Raw genomic sequence first — 20757 nt, 5'->3', positions numbered from 1 at the left:
AGGGTCAACCAGGAAATTAAGGAAGAATTAAAAAGATCCATGGAAACTAATGAGAATGAAGATACAACCGTTCAAAATCTTTGGGATGCAGCAAAAGCAGTCTTAAGAGGGAAATACATCGCAATACAAGCATCCATTCAAAAACTGGAAAGAACTCAAATACAAAAGCTCACCTTACACATAAAGGAGCTAGAGAAAAAACAGCAGATGGGCCCTACGCCCAGCAGAAGAAGAGAGTTAATTAAAATTTGAGCAGAACTCAACGAAATCGAGACCAGAAGAACTGTGGAACAGATCAACAGAACCAGGAGTTGGTTCTTTGAAAGAATTAATAAAATAGATAAACCATTAGCCAACCTTATTAAAAAGAGAGACAAGACTCAAATTAATAAAATCATGAATGAGAAAGGAGAGATCACTACTGACACCAAGGAAATACAAACGATTTTAAAAACATATTATGAACAGCTATACGCCAATAAATTAGGCAATCTAGAAGAAATGGATGCATTCCTGGAAAGCCACAAACTACCAAAACTGGAACAGGAAGAAATAGAAAACCTGAACAGGCCAATAAGCAGGGAGGAAATTGAAGCAGTCATCAAAAACCTCCCAAGACACAAGAGTCCAGGGCCAGATGGCTTCCCAGGGGAATTCTATCAAACGTTTAAAGAAGAAACCATACCTATTCTCCTAAAGCTGTTTGGAAAGATAGAAAGAGATGGAGTACTTCCAAATTCGTTCTATGAGGCCAGCATCACCTTAATTCCAAAACCAGGCAAAGACCCCACCAAAAAGGAGAATTACAGACCAATATTCCTGATGAACATGGATGCAAAAATTCTCAACAAGATACTAGCCAATAGGATCCAACAGTACATTAAGAAAATTATTCACCATGACCAAGTATGATTTATCCCTGGGACACAAGGCTGGTTCAACACTCGTAAAATAATCAATGTGATTCATCATATCAGCAAGAGAAAAACCAAGAACCATATGATCCTCTCATTAGATGCAGAGAAAGCATTTGACAAAATACAGCATCCATTCCTGATCAAAACTCTTCAGAGTGTAGGGATAGAGGGAACTTTCCTTGACATCTTAAAAGCCATCTACGAAAAGCCCACAGCAAATATCATTCTCAATGGGGAAGCACTGGGAGCCTTTCCCCTAAGATCAGGAACAAGACAGGGATGTCCACTCTCACCACTGCTATTCAACATAGTACTGGAAGTCCTAGCCTCAGCAATCAGACAACAAAAAGACATAAAAGGCATTCAAATTGGCAAAGAAGAAGTCAAACTCTCCCTCTTCGCCGATGACATGATACTCTACATAGAAAACCCAAAAGCCTCCACCCCAAGATTGCTAGAACTCATACAGCAATTTGGTAGCGTGGCAGGATACAAAATCAATGCCCAGAAATCAGTGGCATTTCTATACACTAACAATGAGACTGAAGAAAGAGAAATTAAGGAGTCAATCCCATTTACAATTGCACCCAAAAGCATAAGATACCTAGGAATAAACCTAACCAAAGAGGTAAAGGATCTATACCCTAAAAACTATAGAACACTTCTGAAAGAAATTGAGGAAGACACAAAGAGATGGAAAAATATTCCATGCTCATGGATTGGCAGAATTAATATTGTGAAAATGTCAATGTTACCCAGGGCAATTGACACGTTTAATGCAATCCCTATCAAAATACCATGGACTTTCTTCAGAGAGTTAGAACAAATTATTTTAAGATTTGTGTGGAATCAGAAAAGACCCCGAATAGCCAGGGGAATTTTAAAAAAGAAAAGCATATCTGGGGGCATCACAATGCCAGATTTCAGGTTGTACTACAAAGCTGTGGTCATCAAGACAGTGTGGTACTGGCACAAAAACAGACACATAGATCAATGGAACAGAATAAAGAACCCAGAAGTGACCCTGAACTTTATGGTCAACTAATATTCGATAAAGGAGGAAAGACTACCCATTGGAAGAAAGACAGTCTCTTCAATAAATGGTGCTGGGAAAATTGGACATCCACATGCAGAAGAATGAAACTAGACCAGTCTCTTGCACCATACACAAAGATAAACTCAAAATGGATGAAAGATCTGAGACAAGATTCCATCAAAATCCTAGAGGAGAACACAGGCAACACCCTTTTTGAACTCGGCCACAGTAACTTCTTGCAAGATACATCCACGAAGGCAAAAGAAACAAAAGCAAAAATGAACTATTGGGACTTCATCAAGATAAGAAGCTCTGCAAAGCAAAGGATACAGTCAACAAAACTAAAAAGACAACCTACAGAATGGGAGAAGATATTTGCAAATGACCTATCAGATAAAGGGCTAGTTTCCAAGATCTATAAAGAACTTCTTAAACTCAACACCAAAGAAACAAACAATCCAATCATGAAATGGGCAAAAGACATGAACAGAAATCTCACAGAGGAAGACATAGACATGGCCAACACGCACATGAAAAAACGCTCTGCATCACTTGCCATCAGGGAAATACAAATCAAAACCACAATGAGATACCACCTCACACCAGTGAGAATGGGGAACATTAACAAGGCAGGAAACCACAAATGTTGGAGAGGATGCGGAGAAAAGGGAACCCTCTTACACTGTTGGTGGGAATGTGAACTGGTGCAGCCACTCTGGAAAACTGTGTGGAGTTTCCTCAAAGAGTTAAAAATAGACCTGCCCTACGACCCAGCAATTGCACTGTTGGGGATTTACCCCAAAGATTCAGATGCAATGAAACGCCAGGACACCTGCACCCCGATGTTTCTAGCGGCAATATCCACAATAGCCAAACTGTGGAAAGAGCCCCGGTGTCCATTGAAAGATGAATGGATAAAGAAGATGTGGTTTATGTATACAATGGAATATTACTCAGCCATTAGAAACGACAAATACCCACCATTTGCTTCAACGTGGATGGAACTGGAGGGTATTATGCTGAGTGAAATAAGTCAATCGGAGAAGGACAAACAGTGTATGTTCTCATTCATTTGGGGAATATAAATAATAGTGAAAGGGAATATAGGGGAAGGGAGAAGAAATGTGTGGGAAATATCAGAAAGGGAGACAGAACATGAAGACTCCAAACTCTGGGAAATGAGCTGGGGGTGGTGGAAGGGGAGGAGGGCCGGGGGTGGGGTGAATCGGTGGCGGGCACTGAGGGGGACACTTGACGGGATGAGCACTGGGTGTTATTCTGTATGTTGGTAAATTGAACACCAATAAAAAATTAATTTATTAAAAAATAATAATAATAAAAATTTAAAAATGTATTACTTTGGAAGAAGAGGGGTCTCAGATCAGTGTAGAAACTCATGTTATTCACTAATATTGACTGGCTGCTGCCTTTTAGACAGAGGAAAGTGAGATTGTCTTACATATCACTTTTCCTTGTCTTTCAGCATCAACATAGAGGCAGGAAGAAAAAACTGGAGCCTTAAAAAATAATGTTGAATGTGAGGGTCTCCCAGGATTAACCTTCATATGTTTATTAAGCAAGGGCTCTGGTCTATAATCACTGAGATCTGTTCCTAGAACCAGTGCTTCTCAGAAATTAATGACCTGGTAGACCAGTCCCTTAGGAAGGGAACAAGGCCCTATCCTGATCACTATTTTGCTCATCCATTGGAATAGACGAATGATTGAATTGGGCCATGGATCTTGCCTAGTCGGTGGGTTGTGTGAGATGCAGTGGAAGGAATATTGGTTTTGGAGGCAAAATGTATGGGTCCTACCTTTGGACATACTCCAGATTGGTAACTTTCCCAAGCTTCATACTCCTCTTTGGAGAGAGTACTGGCCTGCAAATCTGGTGTGGTTGTTGTAATGATCACTTGGGACCTTGTGTCTGAAACAGTATTAAAATGACAGAGCCCTGTCCATAAGTGAAGCTTACTGTAATTGTCATTGAATTTTGACTTTGCATCCTCATTCCTGGGCATTCAGAACCTAATCTTGAAAGAGGTTATGCCAATGGAACATTCTACTGAAGTTCCTACAAGATGCTACTTTCACCCTGATGTGACCCAGGGTCTTATATTCCTTTTGGGGAGCCCAGAGCAAAGGTGTTAAGGGGGCATCAGACCTATTTTGTCTTCAGAAAAACTGATTCATCCATCCTATTATTTCAGGCATGCCTCTTCCAAGGTTGAGTGTGGAATGCCAGGTCTCCAGTGCAGCCTGGAGTTGACATTAGAAGGCAAATCATAAATAGATATGAAATCAAGCCATGGAGTGGGATAAAAAGAGTATTATGAGGTCAGACATGTGGCCCCCACTCTCTGATTGGACTCTACTACCCACTTTCCCTTTTTTCACCATATAACCATTGGATGCTTTTCTTCAAACACAGCCTGCTATGTCATTGGATCCCACATTGTCAAGTCTATCTTTCACCCTTAAAAATTGACCTTTTCCTTTCTGCACTGGAAAGACACTTAGATACAGATCCTATTTCCAATCCAGACCCCACGTTGTCTTTGGACCACACCTCATCACCTGGCACCCTCCTACCCTGATCTCACTCTCTCAGGATCTCAACACCTCTCCTAAGGTAACCTACCCTTTGGATTCCAGTGGTTCAGTATGCTCTCTCCCTAGTCTTCCAAGACTCTAAGCGAGGGACCCCCACTCCAATTTTTCAGCTATGTGAAGCCCTGGACTGTGGCCTCATGCATGACTTCAGGCATGTCCCATGACACAGCCTTGGATCCATCAGGCTTTCCCTCACACGGCCCCTCACTCTGCCTCCAGGAGCATGTTTCCTTAGGTCAGCCAAACAGTCTTCTAGCATCCCCACTCCCTACAAAATTTCTCTCAAAGAAATGTTTCCATAAAACTGGAGAAAATTAATTGATTCTCAGTTATCACTTCTTCTGAAATAGTAGTCTCTATTGTGAGTAGAGATATCTATTTCCAGAATATAATTTTCTTCTGAAAGGAGATTTATATTTTCTGCCTCAACCACATTAGGGTAAGTTCAAGGTTCGCCAGGAGCTCAGGCTTAGAGGAACAGAGGACCAGCTTCAGTTCATACGGACAGCCAGCTTTGACCTCCTGAAGGTGATCAGGATTAGGGAGGAATGGAGACAGTGGCATTCTACACACACCAGCATCTCAGCTTCTTTCATTTGTGTTTGTGAAGGTATCTCAATTTTAAGATCTTGTTAGTATCAACCCAAGAATACGGGCACCTGGTGGCTCAGTGGTTAAGAGTCTGACTTCAGCTAAGGTCAGAATTTCAGGGTCCAGGATTGAGCCAAGCTTAGGGCTCCCTGCCTAGTGGGAAATTCGCTTTTCCCTCTCCTTCCACCCCTCCGTTTGATCATGCTCTCTCTCTCACTCTCTCTCTCAGATAAATAAAATGTTTTTTTAAAAATACGAACACAGAAATAGAACAAGAAATACAGGGGACTTTAAAAGTGAAAAAACCAAAGACCATGACCCAGGACAGAGGCCTAACAGTCCTTCCCTGTGCTCCTTCATTGTCTAGAACATTGTATGGTCATGGGGTGGAGTAGTTGGGATGGCACAGGCAGCATAGGGCCAGAAACTTCTCACTCAGCCTCCAGAAATGGTAAGAGACAAGAAATGTCACATATCCCGAAAATGCAGCTGGACTCTTGGGGCTCTAGGTTGAGATGGGAAAGGGGAAGTCCTCATGACCTTGAATCTCTTAGTGGGGGACAGCTTTTCACCAGCTCCCATACTTCCCTCTATTCTGGACACAGGCTGGGAGATGAGCACTGCTCCCCAACATGCATTCACTAAACAGCTGTTTCTCAGGCACCTACTAGGTCAGTCACTGGAACACATGCCAGTTAACAGAATGGGCCAGAAAGAATCCTTCCATTGTGCTCATTTCATGAAGAAGGAAACAGAGCACATGGAGATGAAGGTCATAGAGACAGTTGGGAAGGTAGGTCTTCTGTCTTCCCAGCCTGAGCTCTTGACCACATGGTGGGACAATCACTGTCCACAATAAGCAAAGAGGCTGCTGAGTATCTGAGGGAAGCCTTTGGGATGGTTAACTTTATGTGTCAACTTGAGCGTATTACTCAGATATTTGGCCAAACATTCTAGATGTTTCTCTGAAGCTATTTTTTATATTTATTTATTTATTTATTTATTTATTAAGATTTTATTTATTTATTCATGAGAGACACACACAGAGAGAGAGAGAGAGAGAGAGAGAGGCAAAGACACAGTCAGAGGGAGAAGCAGACTCCATGAAGGGAGCCGGACATGGGACTCATCCTGGGTCTCCAGGATCAAGCCCTGGGCTGAAGGCGGTGCTAAACATCTGAGCCACTGGCACTGCCCTGAAGCTATTTTTTAGATGAGATTGACACTTATATTAGTAGATTCTGAGCAAACCAGATTGCCCTCCATAATGTGGGGGAGCCCCATCCAATCCACTGAAGACCTTAGTAGAAAAAGCCTGACCTTCCTGGAGGAAGTGAAACTTGTGGCAGCAGACACGTTTGGACTCAGATTGCAGCTCTTCCCGGATTCTCCAACCTGTGGGCCTCTCCAGATATTGGACTTGCCTGTCTCCACAAACTCATGAGCCACTCCCTCAAAAGAAATCTATATGTGTATACACAATACTGGTTCTGTTTCTCTGGAGAACTGACTAATACAGTCTCAGATAGAGAATAGGTTCCCTTTCCAATTCCCCATTTGTGCTAGGCACAGCAGGCACCCTCCCCTCATGACAGACATTAACAGTATGATCATCTTTGTCATCACGTTCCTCACAACTGTTACACACCATCTTGTCTCCTTGAAGATGGTGGCATTTGTCAAACACCATGCTTGGCCAGCAGTGTTTTCTAAAACCTGAATTTGGATGGGTTTGGTGTTGCTGTATAAGAGATGTTATACTAAAGTCTCTTTGTCTTGATCCCTGGATTTCCTCTACTTGACCTTACAATGTTGAGGGTCTTCAGGAGCACATGTAGGTCCTCGTCTCATTGTCCACTGCCTTAGAAGTGACCACATCAACTCCCATGCCCTCACTCCCAGATATGCAATAAATAATTTCAAATGAATACCACCCAGGGCATTTGCTGTTCATCCTAGACCCAATGCCCAACTGCCAGCAAGACCACTGCAATTCCCTGTCTCCCAGGTGCCCTAGAGAGGATATCTACCCTCCCACCCTCCACTTATTTGTATTTATTTATTTTTAAAGATTTTATTCATTTTTTTCATGAGAGACACAGAGAGAGAAAGAGAGGCAGAGACACAGGCAGAGGGAAAAGCAGGCTCCATGCAGGGAGTCAGATGCGGGACTCAATCCCAGGTCCCCAGGATCAGGCCCTGGGCTGAAGGCAGCGCTAAATCGCTGAGCCCCCCCGGGCTGCCCTGTGGGACCCAGGAAATTTAACAAAAATCCCCTACCCCTGGACAAACAGAGCAGGACTAACTCCATTTTGTGCTACACCCGCCACCTCCTGTTATCACTCCCACAGGACTTGCTTATTGCTTAAGGCGCTGCCCCACCCTAGTCACGCCGCTGGGCACACCCTAATCGGAAATTGGCTCTTAACAATGTAACCCCGCCTTGTGCCCCCCAAAACTGGGCGCCGATTCTGACCAAAGTAATAGGGCAGCTCAAATGGATACTATAGGGTAAGATGTAATTCAATCGGCCACCTGCGTGTGGACCGACATGACTGTGCAACTTTCTGCATCCCATTGGCCACTGGCCCCTATAAAACTGCTCCGCCTCTTAGCCTCGGGGTCCAAGTCCCTGCTCCGCTGTGTCGGATACACTTGGACCCAAGCTCGAGCTTGTAAATAAACCCTCGTGTGTTTGCTTCGGTGTCGGCTCCTTGGTGGTTTCCCGGATTCGCAATCTTGGGCACAACAGCCCTACTTATTTGTATTTAAAGCTTCTATGTAACAATATGATTTTCCTTTGCTGCTTTTTGCATTTTAAATATAGGTGGAATTTATTTTTTTATTTGAAAAAATATTTATTTTAGACATGGAGAGAGAGCAGGAGTAGCAGAGGGAGAGGGAGTGAGAACTCACTGAGTTCAGAGCAGATTGCGGGACATTGAGATCATGAGCTGACCTGACACCAAGAGTTGGCGGCTGAACTGACTGAGCGACCTAGGTGCCGGCAATATAATTGGAATTTTAAAAATATTTATCCTCTTTTTATGCCTCTTTCTTTGTGAGACTGAAAGTTTCAACGCAAAAGTTGCTGTGTTAGATTACTCAGCTGTGGGGACACCTGGGTGGCTCGGCGGTTGGGCGTCTGCCATCGGCTCAGGGCATGATCCCCGTATCGGGGATCGAGTCCCACATCGGGCTCCTGGCAAGGAGCCTGCTTCTTCCTCTGCCTGTGTCTCTGCCTCTCTGTGTGTCTCATGAGTAAATAAATTAATCTTAAAAAAAAAAAAGATTATTCAGCTGTGTTTCTTGAAGGTAATTCTTCATTTTGCCCCGTTGATTCCCAATTTACATGTGACATGAATTGAATGAATCAATAAGCAGATAAATATTACTATCCATTTTTCCATTTGGTTTGGAAAACCAGGATTTATATTTAGTATTTCTTTTATAAAGATTTTTTTACTTACTTAATTTTTAAGATTTTTGTTTATTCATGGGAGACACAGAGAGAGAACCAGAGACATAGGCAGAGGAAGAAGCAGGGTCCCTGTGGGGAGCTAATGCCAGACTTGATCCCAAAACCCTCGGATCATGACCTGAGCCGAAGGCAGACACAACCACTGAGCCACCCAGGTGCCCAGATTGTTCATTTACTTTATCTACTGAACACTTGTTAGGCTCACAATTTTGAGCTGGACAGAGGGAATTCACTGATTGTGTCTCTCCGTAGAAACTTCTAATATAGAAACAAGTGACTTTAGTTGTTCGTTAAGTCTGTATATTTCTATTAAGCTTCTGAATCTGCTCATCTGTCTGATGCTCAGAATGCAGCAGGTGAGGCCCAGGCTATTATGTCAGGGAGAAACAGCCTTCCTGCCTATACTCAGTCATGGTGTTTCATTTTCATTTTAAGTAATAACAAGAAAATGGATTTAAATAAGTTCATTTCACACAGTGATTCACTGGACATACTTCGACCTGCTCCTTCTGTGTCATGTTCTACGTCACCTTGAGGATCATACAAAGGGAAGTGAAAGAAAGGCCCAGGGGCTGGACTGGTTTTCTCTATCATTTTCAAGACATCAGTTTTTTGCTTCTCATTTCAGCTTTCCTAGAAGGCAACACATGCCAGTTGTGTGTGGGCAGACAAACAAAAAAGTTTAATAACATTGAGTCTGAATGTCACGAAAGTGAAAGAAGAGGGCTTTTTGCTGACAAAAGGACAAAGTCTGAGTTAGTAAAATTCAATGCACCCCCCCCACACACCAGGGAGCAGCTGCTCTGAGAGAAGGGAGAAGGAAGTGGGGGCTGAGTTACCCCAAGGCAGGGGTAGGCAGGATGGGGGGTGGGGGTAGGGGGTAGAGGCTCCAACAAGACCAACCCCTGGGTCCAGGGGTGGCCCCTAGCTTTGCCAGACCAGCCACCTGATTTTTCTTTCATTTACTCCAGGTTTGATCAGCTCTGAGGAGAGATGAGAGTGTCTGACCAAGCAGCTCATGACAGCCTGGCCCCCAGAACCCCAGCAGCTCACCCTCTGCAAGGAGAGCACACACTCCCCTTGCCTGACTGCTCTGCCTAGGTGATCAATGCACTCAGGCCATGGAAAGATTGCCTTGGGAACTCTAAGCTGAGGACAAAGGGACCTGGAGGAGGTGAAAGATTGTGCCCTTCATCTGCATAAGAATAAGGACGGTGATGCTGTTGGATGGTAACACCCAAGCTGATTGCATGCTTAATATTCTGATCTTTGAAATCATTCACTCCGTCTTCTCAATGACCCTGTTTGGGTCACACTCATTTATTTATACAGCTGGTTACAGAGAAATAGCAACCAGGAGGGGTGAATTACTCTGAAGGTGCCAGAGATACAAGATCAAACACTAAGTAGTTTTGAGATAATGGCTTGTCTCTGTTAAAAGAAATGAAGGACATAATGGACAGGGGAATTAAGAATCAGGACAGGTCAAGGCAAAAAATCTGGAAGGCAGGGAGGGTGATGGGATCAGGATTCCAGATTCTGGAGTCTGTTAAAGGGCTGTTGCTCCTGTTTTGTATGGTGACAGAGGGTGTGGGATGAGTCACCTGGATGACTGACTTTTAAGTTTAAGGGAAAGTTGACAAAATCCCTTATAAATACTCCTAAAGCAGTACACTTTAGAAACAGAAGTTTGCAGCTGGCCCTGGAACAGCCCTCCTCCCCTCCAATACCCTAGACGATGCTGTCATGTCAGTGTCACCCGTGCTGGGGACACTGCTATTGGCCATGCATGTGTAGGAGAACTCTGTGCTCCCAGAGACCACTTGCATCTTCTCAGTCTCGGGAAGGACGTGGAGAGACAGTTGACTCAGTGCTGCCCGTTCCTATCGTTCCACCTGCCGAGGACATGTCGCTGGGCCAGTGGACACTCTCACAGCTCTCCTGTTCCAGGAGACCCTGGAACCCTGGTGTTGCTGACCCTCAACACCTTCATGTTTCGAGACATGCAGCTGCACTGTTTTGAGTCAATGGGCATCTTGCCCCTTGTGTAATCCGAACATAGCTGCTCCCCTGGCACAGATGAGCCCCTGGATTCCTTGGGTGTAAATGTGTGAGCTGTGTTGTGCCCAAGATCGTGAATCCGAGAAACCACCAAGGAGCCGACACCGATGCAAGTACACGAGGATTTATTTACAAGCTCGAGCTTGGGTCCAAGTATACTCCAACAGCAGAGCAGGGGCTTGGACCCCAAGGTGAGTTACAGCTGGGTTTTTTATGGGGCTGGTCTAGGGGATTTTCAGAAGGGGTGGAGGAATTTTTTTTTTCCAATATGGGGGAAAGGGTGAGGGAGTTTCTTAAGATCTGATAGGGGATTCCCTGCCGAGGACATTCTGCAGTTTTTCCTATAAAATTCAGCTCTTATTCACAGGGGCCTAAGATGGCTGTACTTGTGCTAATGCTAAACTTGAGGTGGAATGGCCTTAATTTTTCTTGGCCTCCACAAGCTGGGTTTCCTGTATGTAGTGTGTTTCTGTGTGGGACTGGACATCTGGGGGCCTTGAGCCCCACAGCACAGGAATCAGCAGGCAGGGAGGGTGGTGGGAGGCCAAGGGTGCTCTGGCTTCTGAAGCTGGCTAATCTTGGCTGCTACCAGCTGGTGCTGCACGGTGATCTCCCCCAGGCCATCCTTGAGCACCCGAGTGCTGAGCCCTGCCTCCCCCACAACCTGGTAAGTGGACCAAAGGCTACTGGGGATGGAAAGATGGCATTGTTGTGCTCACTCCCCTTGCCCCTGTCTCTGGCCCTGAAACTAGGTTCCCCAACACTTTCCAGGATTTAGAAATCAATAACTCAGGGGCACATGGGTGGCACAGTGGTTGAGCATCTGCCTTTGGCTCAGGTCATGATCTCAGGGTCCTGGGCTGGATTCCCGAACCAGGCTCCTCACTGGGAGCCTGCTTCTCCCTCTGTCTATGTCTCTGCCTTTCTCTATGTGTCTCTCATGAATATATAAATAAAATCTTTTTAAAAAATCAGTAACTCAATAAATCAAATGTGACAAATGGTGTTTTCAGGACAAGATTTAATCTTTGTCTTAGAGTAAGGAAACAGGTTTTGCCAGAATTAAAATTTCTTGTTGCCAACAAGTAGCCTTTTTATCTTGAAGGGACATCCTCAGAAAGAGATCCCATTTCTTCTGCAGAGAACCCAAGCCCGCCTCCAGCCTTCCTGGAGGGCCCTGGTCATACATGGTGCCAGGGGGCGGTCTTCCCTAGGCAACTCCATGTACCAACCCTTCAATCTGACCCCGCTTTCTGTTTCCTTTCAACCACAGCTGCTATTGCATCACATATGATGGATATCAGAACAAAGCCTCTGTTACCGGTGTTGCGGCAAAACCTAGATATTTCATTTGTTTTGTTTTGTTCTTTTTTCTTTTTACTTCATGAGGAGTTGCTCTTTAGAGAAACCTTTAACCAACAATACAACCAAACAGCCATTGTGTGAGCAGGCTAGGAGGTCAACAGGGTGAATGCCCAGGGTGTTGTGGGGACTTCTGCCTTGGAGAGGAAGGAAACTGTTAGTACAGGGGAATGTGTTCTGGAATGTGGAGGGGAGGGCAGGGGCAGGTGCCAGAAGGTTAAAGAAATACCATGTTCCTTTGCATTTCCCCCTAGTTATGTGTTTTTGACTCTCAGATATTCATACAAGCCACCATGTCATCACTGAATATAAATAAGAACATTCTTTGCAAGGAGGAATGTATTGCTCAGGCTTCTCTAGAATTCATGACAGAGTTCTGGTTTTTGAGGTAGCCTCCTTTGGAGGTTAGTTACTGGAGGTAGGCCACAGTTCCCAAGAATTTTGTAGAAAAAGACAAATGACATTCTCATATATAGCCACCTGAAGAAAAGACAATATGTACCACATTTTAAGTGGTTACTCTATGGAAGATTGTCAGGTTTAATCCGATGGGTAGTGAAATGGAATTGAGAGGGCAGGCAAAAGTTGGTCCAAACAGGCTTTTAACGGGACGTGCTCTCCAACGGGGTTCCGTGGGCCCGCAGGGGAAGGAGAGAGCAGGGAAGTCTCTGCCAGGGAATTCGCACCCAAGCAAACTGCAGGGGGTCTATAAAGAGTTTTCAGTGGGAAGATGGGGGCAGGGTGGCATTCCGATTAGGGCAAGGGTTAGGGGTCTTTGTGTGCTAAGTTAGGGTAAGGCGGCAAGAGGGCCTTATTGGGAGGTTGCTGGCCTGGGGTCGGCCCTTTTGAGGTCCCCAGTCTCGCCAGCCCAACAAAGATGCAATGTAGGCACCTTTGAAGTCCATGAGTTCAGTTAATATTCACAATATTCTGTTATAAGTGTTAAATCTGTTAGTAGTTCTGCATTATACAGAACTCGCTCTTGCTCTACGGATTTCTATGATTCATGTATTTTTAGCTGACTTCATTTTTTTCCCTTGCTTTACTTTGAGAAAGAAAGAGAATGCTTAACCCAACTTCCCACTCTCATTATTGAAGAAAGTCTTCAGTCTTTCTGGCCATGAGAATTTTCTCATTTGGGGATCCACCAAAATTGTGATTCATAACATTAGGAACAATTACCAGCAAGTGACATAAAAGAATTCTTATATCAAACTCTCTTTGAAAAAGAACTATGGTATCATGCGCTGTAGTAAACCAGGGTCACAATGATGAATTAAGTAACCTAAATAAAGGCAGTATTTTTAGGAACATTATTTTGGGTGGTACGAGATAAAGTGATGAAGGATTGATGAGTTATCTATTTCTGCCTCGTGAATTCTTAAAGATGAACAGTTTGCATATTTACAAGTTAGAAATGACCAAGACAGGATAACCATTGTATGTAGTTAAGTCTTGATTCTAAATAAATACAATATGAAACACATTGAGGTGATTTACCAGAACATCAGTTCCATGAATTCACTCAGAAAAGACATATGGCATAAAAGGGCAAAGTAAGCACAGAAATACTAACACCATTACTCTCAGATCTACACTATATTCTTCTGTACTTCAGAGGCACTAATTTCTGCTTATTCACCCACCAAATCTACACTCAGGAAGGTCAGCAGTGACTTCAACTTTTCTGATATAGTGGGCAGATTCAACCTACAACTTCCATGAATCCACTTTGTTCTTCTAAGCACATTTATTTCCTTAAATACATTCAGCACCATTCTCTCTTGTCAGTACACTGTGTGGCCATGATTCCACTGTCTCCTTTGTGGCTCTTCTCCGGCCTCCCTTTGATAGATGAAGATCCTCAGAACTACATTCATGTCTTCTCACACTACACTGTCTCCCCCCATGGCCACCTCTGTTTCGGGCTTTCCCCTGCTAGATACAGACCTCAGCCATAGTGTTTCTTGCCTAATGCAAGCTCACCTCTCCCCTGACACTGGGCGTTTGTGCTTCCATGTCTACCAAGAGAGTCCACAGGTTTATGTGTATTTCCTGACATTCTCTGTTTTAGAATCAGTAAGAGAATTCACTTCTTTCACTTCTTCACTGTGAGACTAACTATGAGGATTGTTTTTAGTTTTCTATCCCTACAGCAATCAAAGATATAGACACCAGGAACTGTATTTATCATATCCTATATTCTAAAGGAAATAGATAATTTATCGTAGAAGAAGTCAGTCAACACTTCTGATGTTAATGTAACATGAGGGGTCAAAGCACTCCACCAGCCAGTTTTCAATCAGGTAGTAAAACTAGACTTTGTGATAGCCTTTCAAAACACTTCCTGTACTAAAAATTCAATAAAGAAGGAAATTGATAACTTATTAAATATAGAACATATTTTATTATATTGCTGCCACGTAAAGATGCATATATAATATGAGAAGATATAAATCTTATAAATAATTGCATAAATAAATATTTAAATATATAAACAGACAAGACCATGGTCACCTGTCGACTAGTATTGGTACAGTTGACATGTCCTTAATATTTCTGAAAACACTTGACATATTCATTCTGTTCAAGTCACCGTTACAGCAGAAATGAGTCTTTCAACAGCAGAACAGGGTAAGTGTGATATTATTTGTCAGAGGGAATCATTTCCATGTTAAACCTGGTCTGATTTCTTCCACCTTATTCTTTCTTGCAAGAATGCGGAGGAGAAGAAGGATCTCCCGATTTCTGCTTGGACCATCTCCCAGGCACACGGGCTGTGGTTCTTGTCTTGCAGGTAGAGGGAGATCCTTTGAAAGTAGGTCCTCAGGGTGGAGTCCTCATGCAGGAGGGGGGCCTCGGCCAGCCTCGCCTCCTGCAGGAGACAGGAATCCAGGTCATCCACCTGCTCAGAGAGCCCCGAGCACAATTCCTCCAGGAGGGTCATGTTCCAAGGAGCAGAGGACATGTTCATGCAGAAGAGGTGGAAGACGTTCTGGGTCATCCCGTGGACCACAGAGAGGGCCTGCGCCTCCTGGAGCTGCTGGCCATCAAACAGCTCCTTGGGGAAGGCAAAGTCATTGGTGTAATTGACACAAGGGCCGGCGGAGAGTCTCCTCATCTGTCCCAGGAGCGTCAGGACCCTCCAGTTGCGCAGGCAGTGGGTGTCGGGCAGGTGGCAAGCCAGACAGCACAGGGAGTGGCAGCTGAGCAGCACCAGGGCCACCGAGAAGGAGCAGGGCAGGGCCATCGGGGATCCTGCAGGGGCTGTGGGCCTGGCTGCGCTGGGCAAGTGTGGGAACCGCGGCTTCAGCTTCTCTGAGCATCTTCCCTCGTGTGTGGGGCTTAAGTAGGCAACAGACGCGTTTTCCATTTCTGAACGTCTCCCTCACTTCCTACTTCTCTTTTTGCTTTCCTTTATGATGCACTTTCGACTGGCTCTAGAGCACTGTTTCCCAACTACATGGGCGTGCTTGTCATGATTGCCCTTGCCTCCAGAGTCTTCTGGATTGGTTTTTCACGCATCATCCAGAAAAGTTCCGGACCCGGATGCACTGTCTCTAGAGTACAGTGTATGTCCCTATCTGCTCCTATCTGAACTTTGTACATACACAACCCCGTGTCGGTTCACCCTTCTCATGTGAAGGCGAAGCAGGGTTAAGGATGTCTAACCCTGATAAACATGAAGGCCATTGTCAGGCTAACGACGTGGAATGGGATGGCCAACGTTGAAGAATGACCCATCGAGTACTGATAGGTACATGATTTCTGATACGGAAAGCACATATGCAGGTGAACCATGTCTACAAAGACAAGAGAATGAACGCAGGGTCTCTCCCAATTTAGAACGATGCCGAACTGCTGATCGGAATCGAAGAGTTGAATTACTTCCTTGACATGTGTTTCTCCAGTAAGGCCATTTCATGTTGCCTCGGGCTGACAAAGTGATCTCTTGCCTCACCTGCAACTCCGTACTCATCAAGGTGTTTTCAAACTTCCTTTTTTTCTGTTTCGCACTGTGTACAGTTAATGATGGGTTGACTGTCTTTCGTAAAGTCAAACCATGTATATATATAAAAAAAACAACGATCATGTATAATCTCTTTGTTCTGAAATGCTGAAAGCCCACATCACCTCCAGGGTCATACAGAAGCCACATCCAAAAGCGCCAAAGGCAGCTCCCAAGTCAGCCAAGGCCACCTCTCCCAGTGACTTTGAGATCCAGGAACGGATGGAGAGAAAGTCCTCTGCTCACAGGGGCCTGTCATTCCTAGGTGTGTCGCCCTCCTCGGCACACATTTCAGGGCTCTTCCACTAATTCAACGGCCATGCTTCTTGTGTGGTACTCAAGAAAGCCCAAGGAGAGACAACAAACAGGAAGCAAGAAGCTTTGGCTGGGGCCCTCCCAGACTGAGCTTTGGAGAGCCTACAGACCACTGGACTATCTAAGACTAGTTCACAGAGCTCAGAATCTTGGAAGCCTTGTCACAGGGATTCTCTCTGGTGGCTGAAGGTTCATTTTCAGGGACACTATGCAGATATAGACTACGGAGGTGGGAAAAATCTCTCTACTTCGTATTTATTTTTCTGTGCAGCTAACTACTCGTAAAAGATATCTTGATTTTTAGAGAAAGAGAGAGAGAGAGAGACAGTGAGAGACAGAGAGAGAGTGAAAGCAATATATAGAGCAGCATGAGCAGGGGAGGAGAGGGAGTAGCAGACACCCAACTGAGAAGGAGCCCGATGACAGGTTCCATCCAAGGACCCTGGGATTGGCGATCCAGCCAAAGACGGATGCCTCATGGAACAAGCCACTCAGGTGCCCCAGGGACAAGGAATCCTCTGCAGAATCTTTGCTAGTGGGGAGCCTGACATGGGGTTCCATCCAACCACCCTGAGCTGAGGATCTCAGCTGAAAGCAAGATCTGGCTGCTTATCCGACCTTGCCAACCACATTACCTACCCACTGCTCTTTGGAATACTGTATTTTCCAAAAAAACACCGAGAGAGAGAGAGAGACATAGAAAAGCTAAGGGAATTGCCTTATTACATTCTGTGAATCCGTTCTTTCTGAGAAAAACCTGTTTTTTCCTCTGGAGATGAATCATCCAGCAGAGGCAGCCTGATGCAGAGGACACAAGCCAGGTGTCTAGACCTGGTCACTATCTCAGTCTATTGCTGGCTGTCGGAGGCAGTCTTCTGTTTACATTATTGGACAGACCACAGAGTACAATCCTCCCACTTTCTCTTTCCTTGTTGCTACAGCCAATGTCCCATGGTTTTAATGGGGAGGTGCCCTCCTGTCCAAAATGATCTGTCATCAAAAGCAAAAGAATTCAAGAAGGCCTCTTGGAGGAGAGTTTCCAAAAAGCATGGAAGCTTCACAGACTCTGGGCTTCAGTGAGTGGCTTGCCCTTAGAAGTCACATGGCCACACAGGATCCACAAGGGAATCCATCTGGAGACCACTTCTCCTTCAGGACTCTGTTCTCATGGGACCGCTTCCATTGCTAGGCTTGAAGGGAATTGTACGGCTTGTAACTGGCAGACTGCAATATGCATTTTTTTTACGGATATTTGCACTGGGACATACACCAGTCTTTTAGGGAAGGTATCCAGTGCTGTTCATTTTATATCCCCATATGTCTGCTTCCTTTGCTATGACTGCCATCACTTCACTCTGCTGGTTGTTTGGAGGTTTTTTTTGTTTTTGTTTTTTTTTCTCGACAGAACTCAAGGATACGAGGTAGGAGTTGGGATTCATTGTGTGCGCCTCCATCCTCGCAGGCACATATGCACTGGCCTCAAGGAAGACTATGCTTAGACTTTTCATGAGAGTAACAGAATTTTGAGGAAAAGAGTCATACGATCCGTTTTGTCAGATTCTATTCTGTCTCCATACCTCTCCAAAGAAACCACAAATGCAAGAATGCTTGCAGAGAACGGTTTAATGAACAAAAGAATATAAAAGTGAATAAATAGAAATCATTCCCACTCCGGCTGAATCACAGAGTGAGGGAATGCCTACTAGTATACAAAGAGAACCCAGTAAATCTATAAATAGAAATAAATAAATAAATAAATAAATAAATAAATAAATAAATAAATAGTAAAGTAGAGAGATGGGCACGGTTATCTGAAAGTAAGCGGTGTTTGTCGACTTGACTTGATGGTGCTGCCCCGTCCTGAACACGTTGGACACCCGATTGCCTTCGTGTCACCGTGACGGCAGGCGTGAGCTTCTCTGAGGCGGCAGGACAGGTGCAAGTGTGCTCTGATCAGTCAGGGAATGTCATTTCCGTGCGGACCCGGGCGGGTCTCATTTCCTCCTCCTGATTCTTTCTTGCAAGATTGTCGTGGAGAAGAAGGATCTCCCGATTTCTGCTCGGACCATCTCCCAGGCACACGGGCTGTGGTTCCTGTCTTGCAGGTAGAGGGAGATCCTTTGGAAGTAGGTCCTCAGGGTGGAGTCCTCATGCATGAGGGGGGTCTCGGCCAGCCCCGCCTCCTGCAGGGGACAGGCCTCCAGGTCATCCAGCTGCTCAGAGAGCCCCGAGCACAGTTCCTCCAGGAGAGTCATGTTCCAAGGAGCAGAGGACGTGTCTGGGCAGAAGAGGTGGAAGACCTTCTGGGTCATCACGTGGACCACAGAGAGGGCCTGCGCCTCCTGGAGCCGCTGGCCATCAAACAGCTCCTTGGGGAAGGCAAAGTCATTGGTGTAGTGGTCACAAGAGCCGGCGGAGAGTCTCCTCATCTGTCCCAGGAGCGTCAGGACCCTCCAGTTGCGCAGGCCGTGGGTGTCGGGCAGGTGGCAAGCCAGACAGCACAGGGAGTGGCAGCTGAGCAGCACCAGGGCCACCGAGAAGGAGCAGGGCAGGGCCATCGGGGATCCTGCAGGGGCTGTGGGCCTGGCTGCGCTGGGCAAGTGTGGGAACCGCGGCTTCAGCTTCTCTGAGCATCTTCACTTGGGCCAACTCTTAAATGTAACACATTACTTTCCTTTTTCTGAAAGTTCCTCTTCCTTCCTAATTTGTTTTTGTTTTTAATTTTGCATTTTCCAAATGGCTTTAGAGGAGTGTTCCTGAACTATTTTATTTCATTATTGCATTCCCTTCCCCTGACCCCAGAGTGATTTTAGGTATTTTTTGCTTTCAAATCCCTCGTAAAAATTTAATGACAGAAGTATCCTCTATATCTATTTGAGTCCTTTCTCTGTCTGTACTTTATATAATGAGATAGTGCCAAACTGTACTCTTTTTCCAATCCCAGATTAACACTGACAAAAATTTTAAGCTAAATGTACATTTCAACGTTTTTAACATTTTATTTCACTTTTAAGTCTAGTTTTCAGATCAAATTTTAATATACTTATGTAAATAAGAATGTATTAAAATTATACTTATTCAAAGTTATATAAATATACAATAATAATATATCTGGTATAATATACTTAAAAACACTATTTGTACTCAAAATAAGTGAGAATTTAGAGTATTTTTCTGACATGTATTTTTTTAAGTCTTCACTTTTTATTTTGCTTTGTATCAGAAAGTAATTTTTAATTTCACTTCTTGATAGATATTCATCCACATATTCTTGGCATTTATTTCTTTTCAGCATTTATTTCTTTTCTTTTCATAATTATTCATGTGTTGAATAAGTTTAGTATAATTAAATGATCAAATATAAAATACCTGCATTTAATTCTGAAGTCCGGTCTATACTCGGGCAACCAAAATAGACCAATGGTGCCTACTGCATATTTGAAGATCATTTCTCAGAATATAGCTTTGAAATCCAGCAAATGATGGGGGAGAGTCCTCTGGTGAGCCTTGTATATGATGTAAATTTTAAGGCTCTAGATTTGTATACTCCAATGTCAATACTTCCCATAAGATACTCAAGAAAAACCAGTAAGATATAAGATAATGAGAAAATAAATATTAAGGAATTAAATTTTGTTGAATCAACAGGGCTGATTTGAAGAGCAAGAAACTATTGTAATATGTAAGATGTGTTCACTCTCCAATAACTAATTTTTGCACCATTGGTAGTGAAAATAGGAAAGTAGGAGAACATATTCAATTTGAATCTTTCTTTTTTAAAAAATTACTTATTTATTTATTTGAGAGAGACAATGAGAGAGCAGGAAGAGGGGCAGAAGGATATGGACAGAATCACAAGCTGACTCTCCACTGAGCCCGAAGCTTGATACCATCACCCTAAGATGATGACCTGAGCTGAAAGCAAAAGTGGGACACTCAACCAACTGAGCCACCCAGGTGCCTCTGACTCTCCCTTTATATTTTTGCATATAATTTCAAATTTCCCAAAGGACTTTTAGAGATTGGAAACCAGAATAGTTATCTTCAGAAAAAAAAAGATAGATGTTTGTCCTAAATTCAAAACTGTGTAAATATCGATTATTATCATGTGAAGAACTTCCTCTCAGTTCCTATCCTGAACTCTTGTCATTTTGCATAGAAAGTTACCTTGGCTAAGTCCTCTACATTCTTACTCTTCACATGGAAAGTAGGTAGCCATCTTTGATACTCTAGCTCTTAGTCATGGATTCTGTGTTATTCACTCTAACATCCTCGGCACGACGCCCAGCATCCTGGCTCAATACATCATGTACACTACATGGGCTCTCTGATTTCCTGCTCCTACCAGAAGGTGTTCACAAATCACCAAA

General features: G+C 44.1%; 2 protein-coding genes across 2 annotated transcripts; both read right to left on the bottom strand.

The window, feature by feature from the left end:
* Window positions 1-14737: 14737 nt before the first annotated feature.
* On the bottom strand, window positions 14738-15313 carry LOC144321528 (interferon alpha-1/2-like). Its single transcript, XM_077910917.1, has one exon. It carries the CDS (start codon window positions 15311-15313, stop codon window positions 14738-14740), a length of 576 nt encoding a protein of 191 aa, XP_077767043.1.
* Window positions 15314-18381: 3068 nt separating this feature from the next.
* On the bottom strand, window positions 18382-18945 carry LOC144321720 (interferon alpha-1/2-like). Its single transcript, XM_077910998.1, has one exon. The coding sequence runs from the start codon at window positions 18943-18945 to the stop codon at window positions 18382-18384; it is 564 nt and encodes a 187-aa protein (XP_077767124.1).
* Window positions 18946-20757: the final 1812 nt, after the last annotated feature.

This window comes from Canis aureus, chromosome 10 (genome assembly GCF_053574225.1).
Source record: "Canis aureus isolate CA01 chromosome 10, VMU_Caureus_v.1.0, whole genome shotgun sequence".
Classification (NCBI taxonomy): Eukaryota; Metazoa; Chordata; class Mammalia; order Carnivora; family Canidae; genus Canis; species Canis aureus.
This window is presented reverse-complemented; position numbering and strand designations above follow the sequence as displayed.

What these genes read in the sequence shown, in the direction of transcription:
- LOC144321528 (XM_077910917.1), bottom strand. Translation starts at nt 15,313, where the DNA reads ATGGCCCTGCCCTGCTCCTTCTCGGTGGCCCTGGTGCTGCTCAGCTGC.
- LOC144321720 (XM_077910998.1), bottom strand. Translation starts at nt 18,945, where the DNA reads ATGGCCCTGCCCTGCTCCTTCTCGGTGGCCCTGGTGCTGCTCAGCTGC.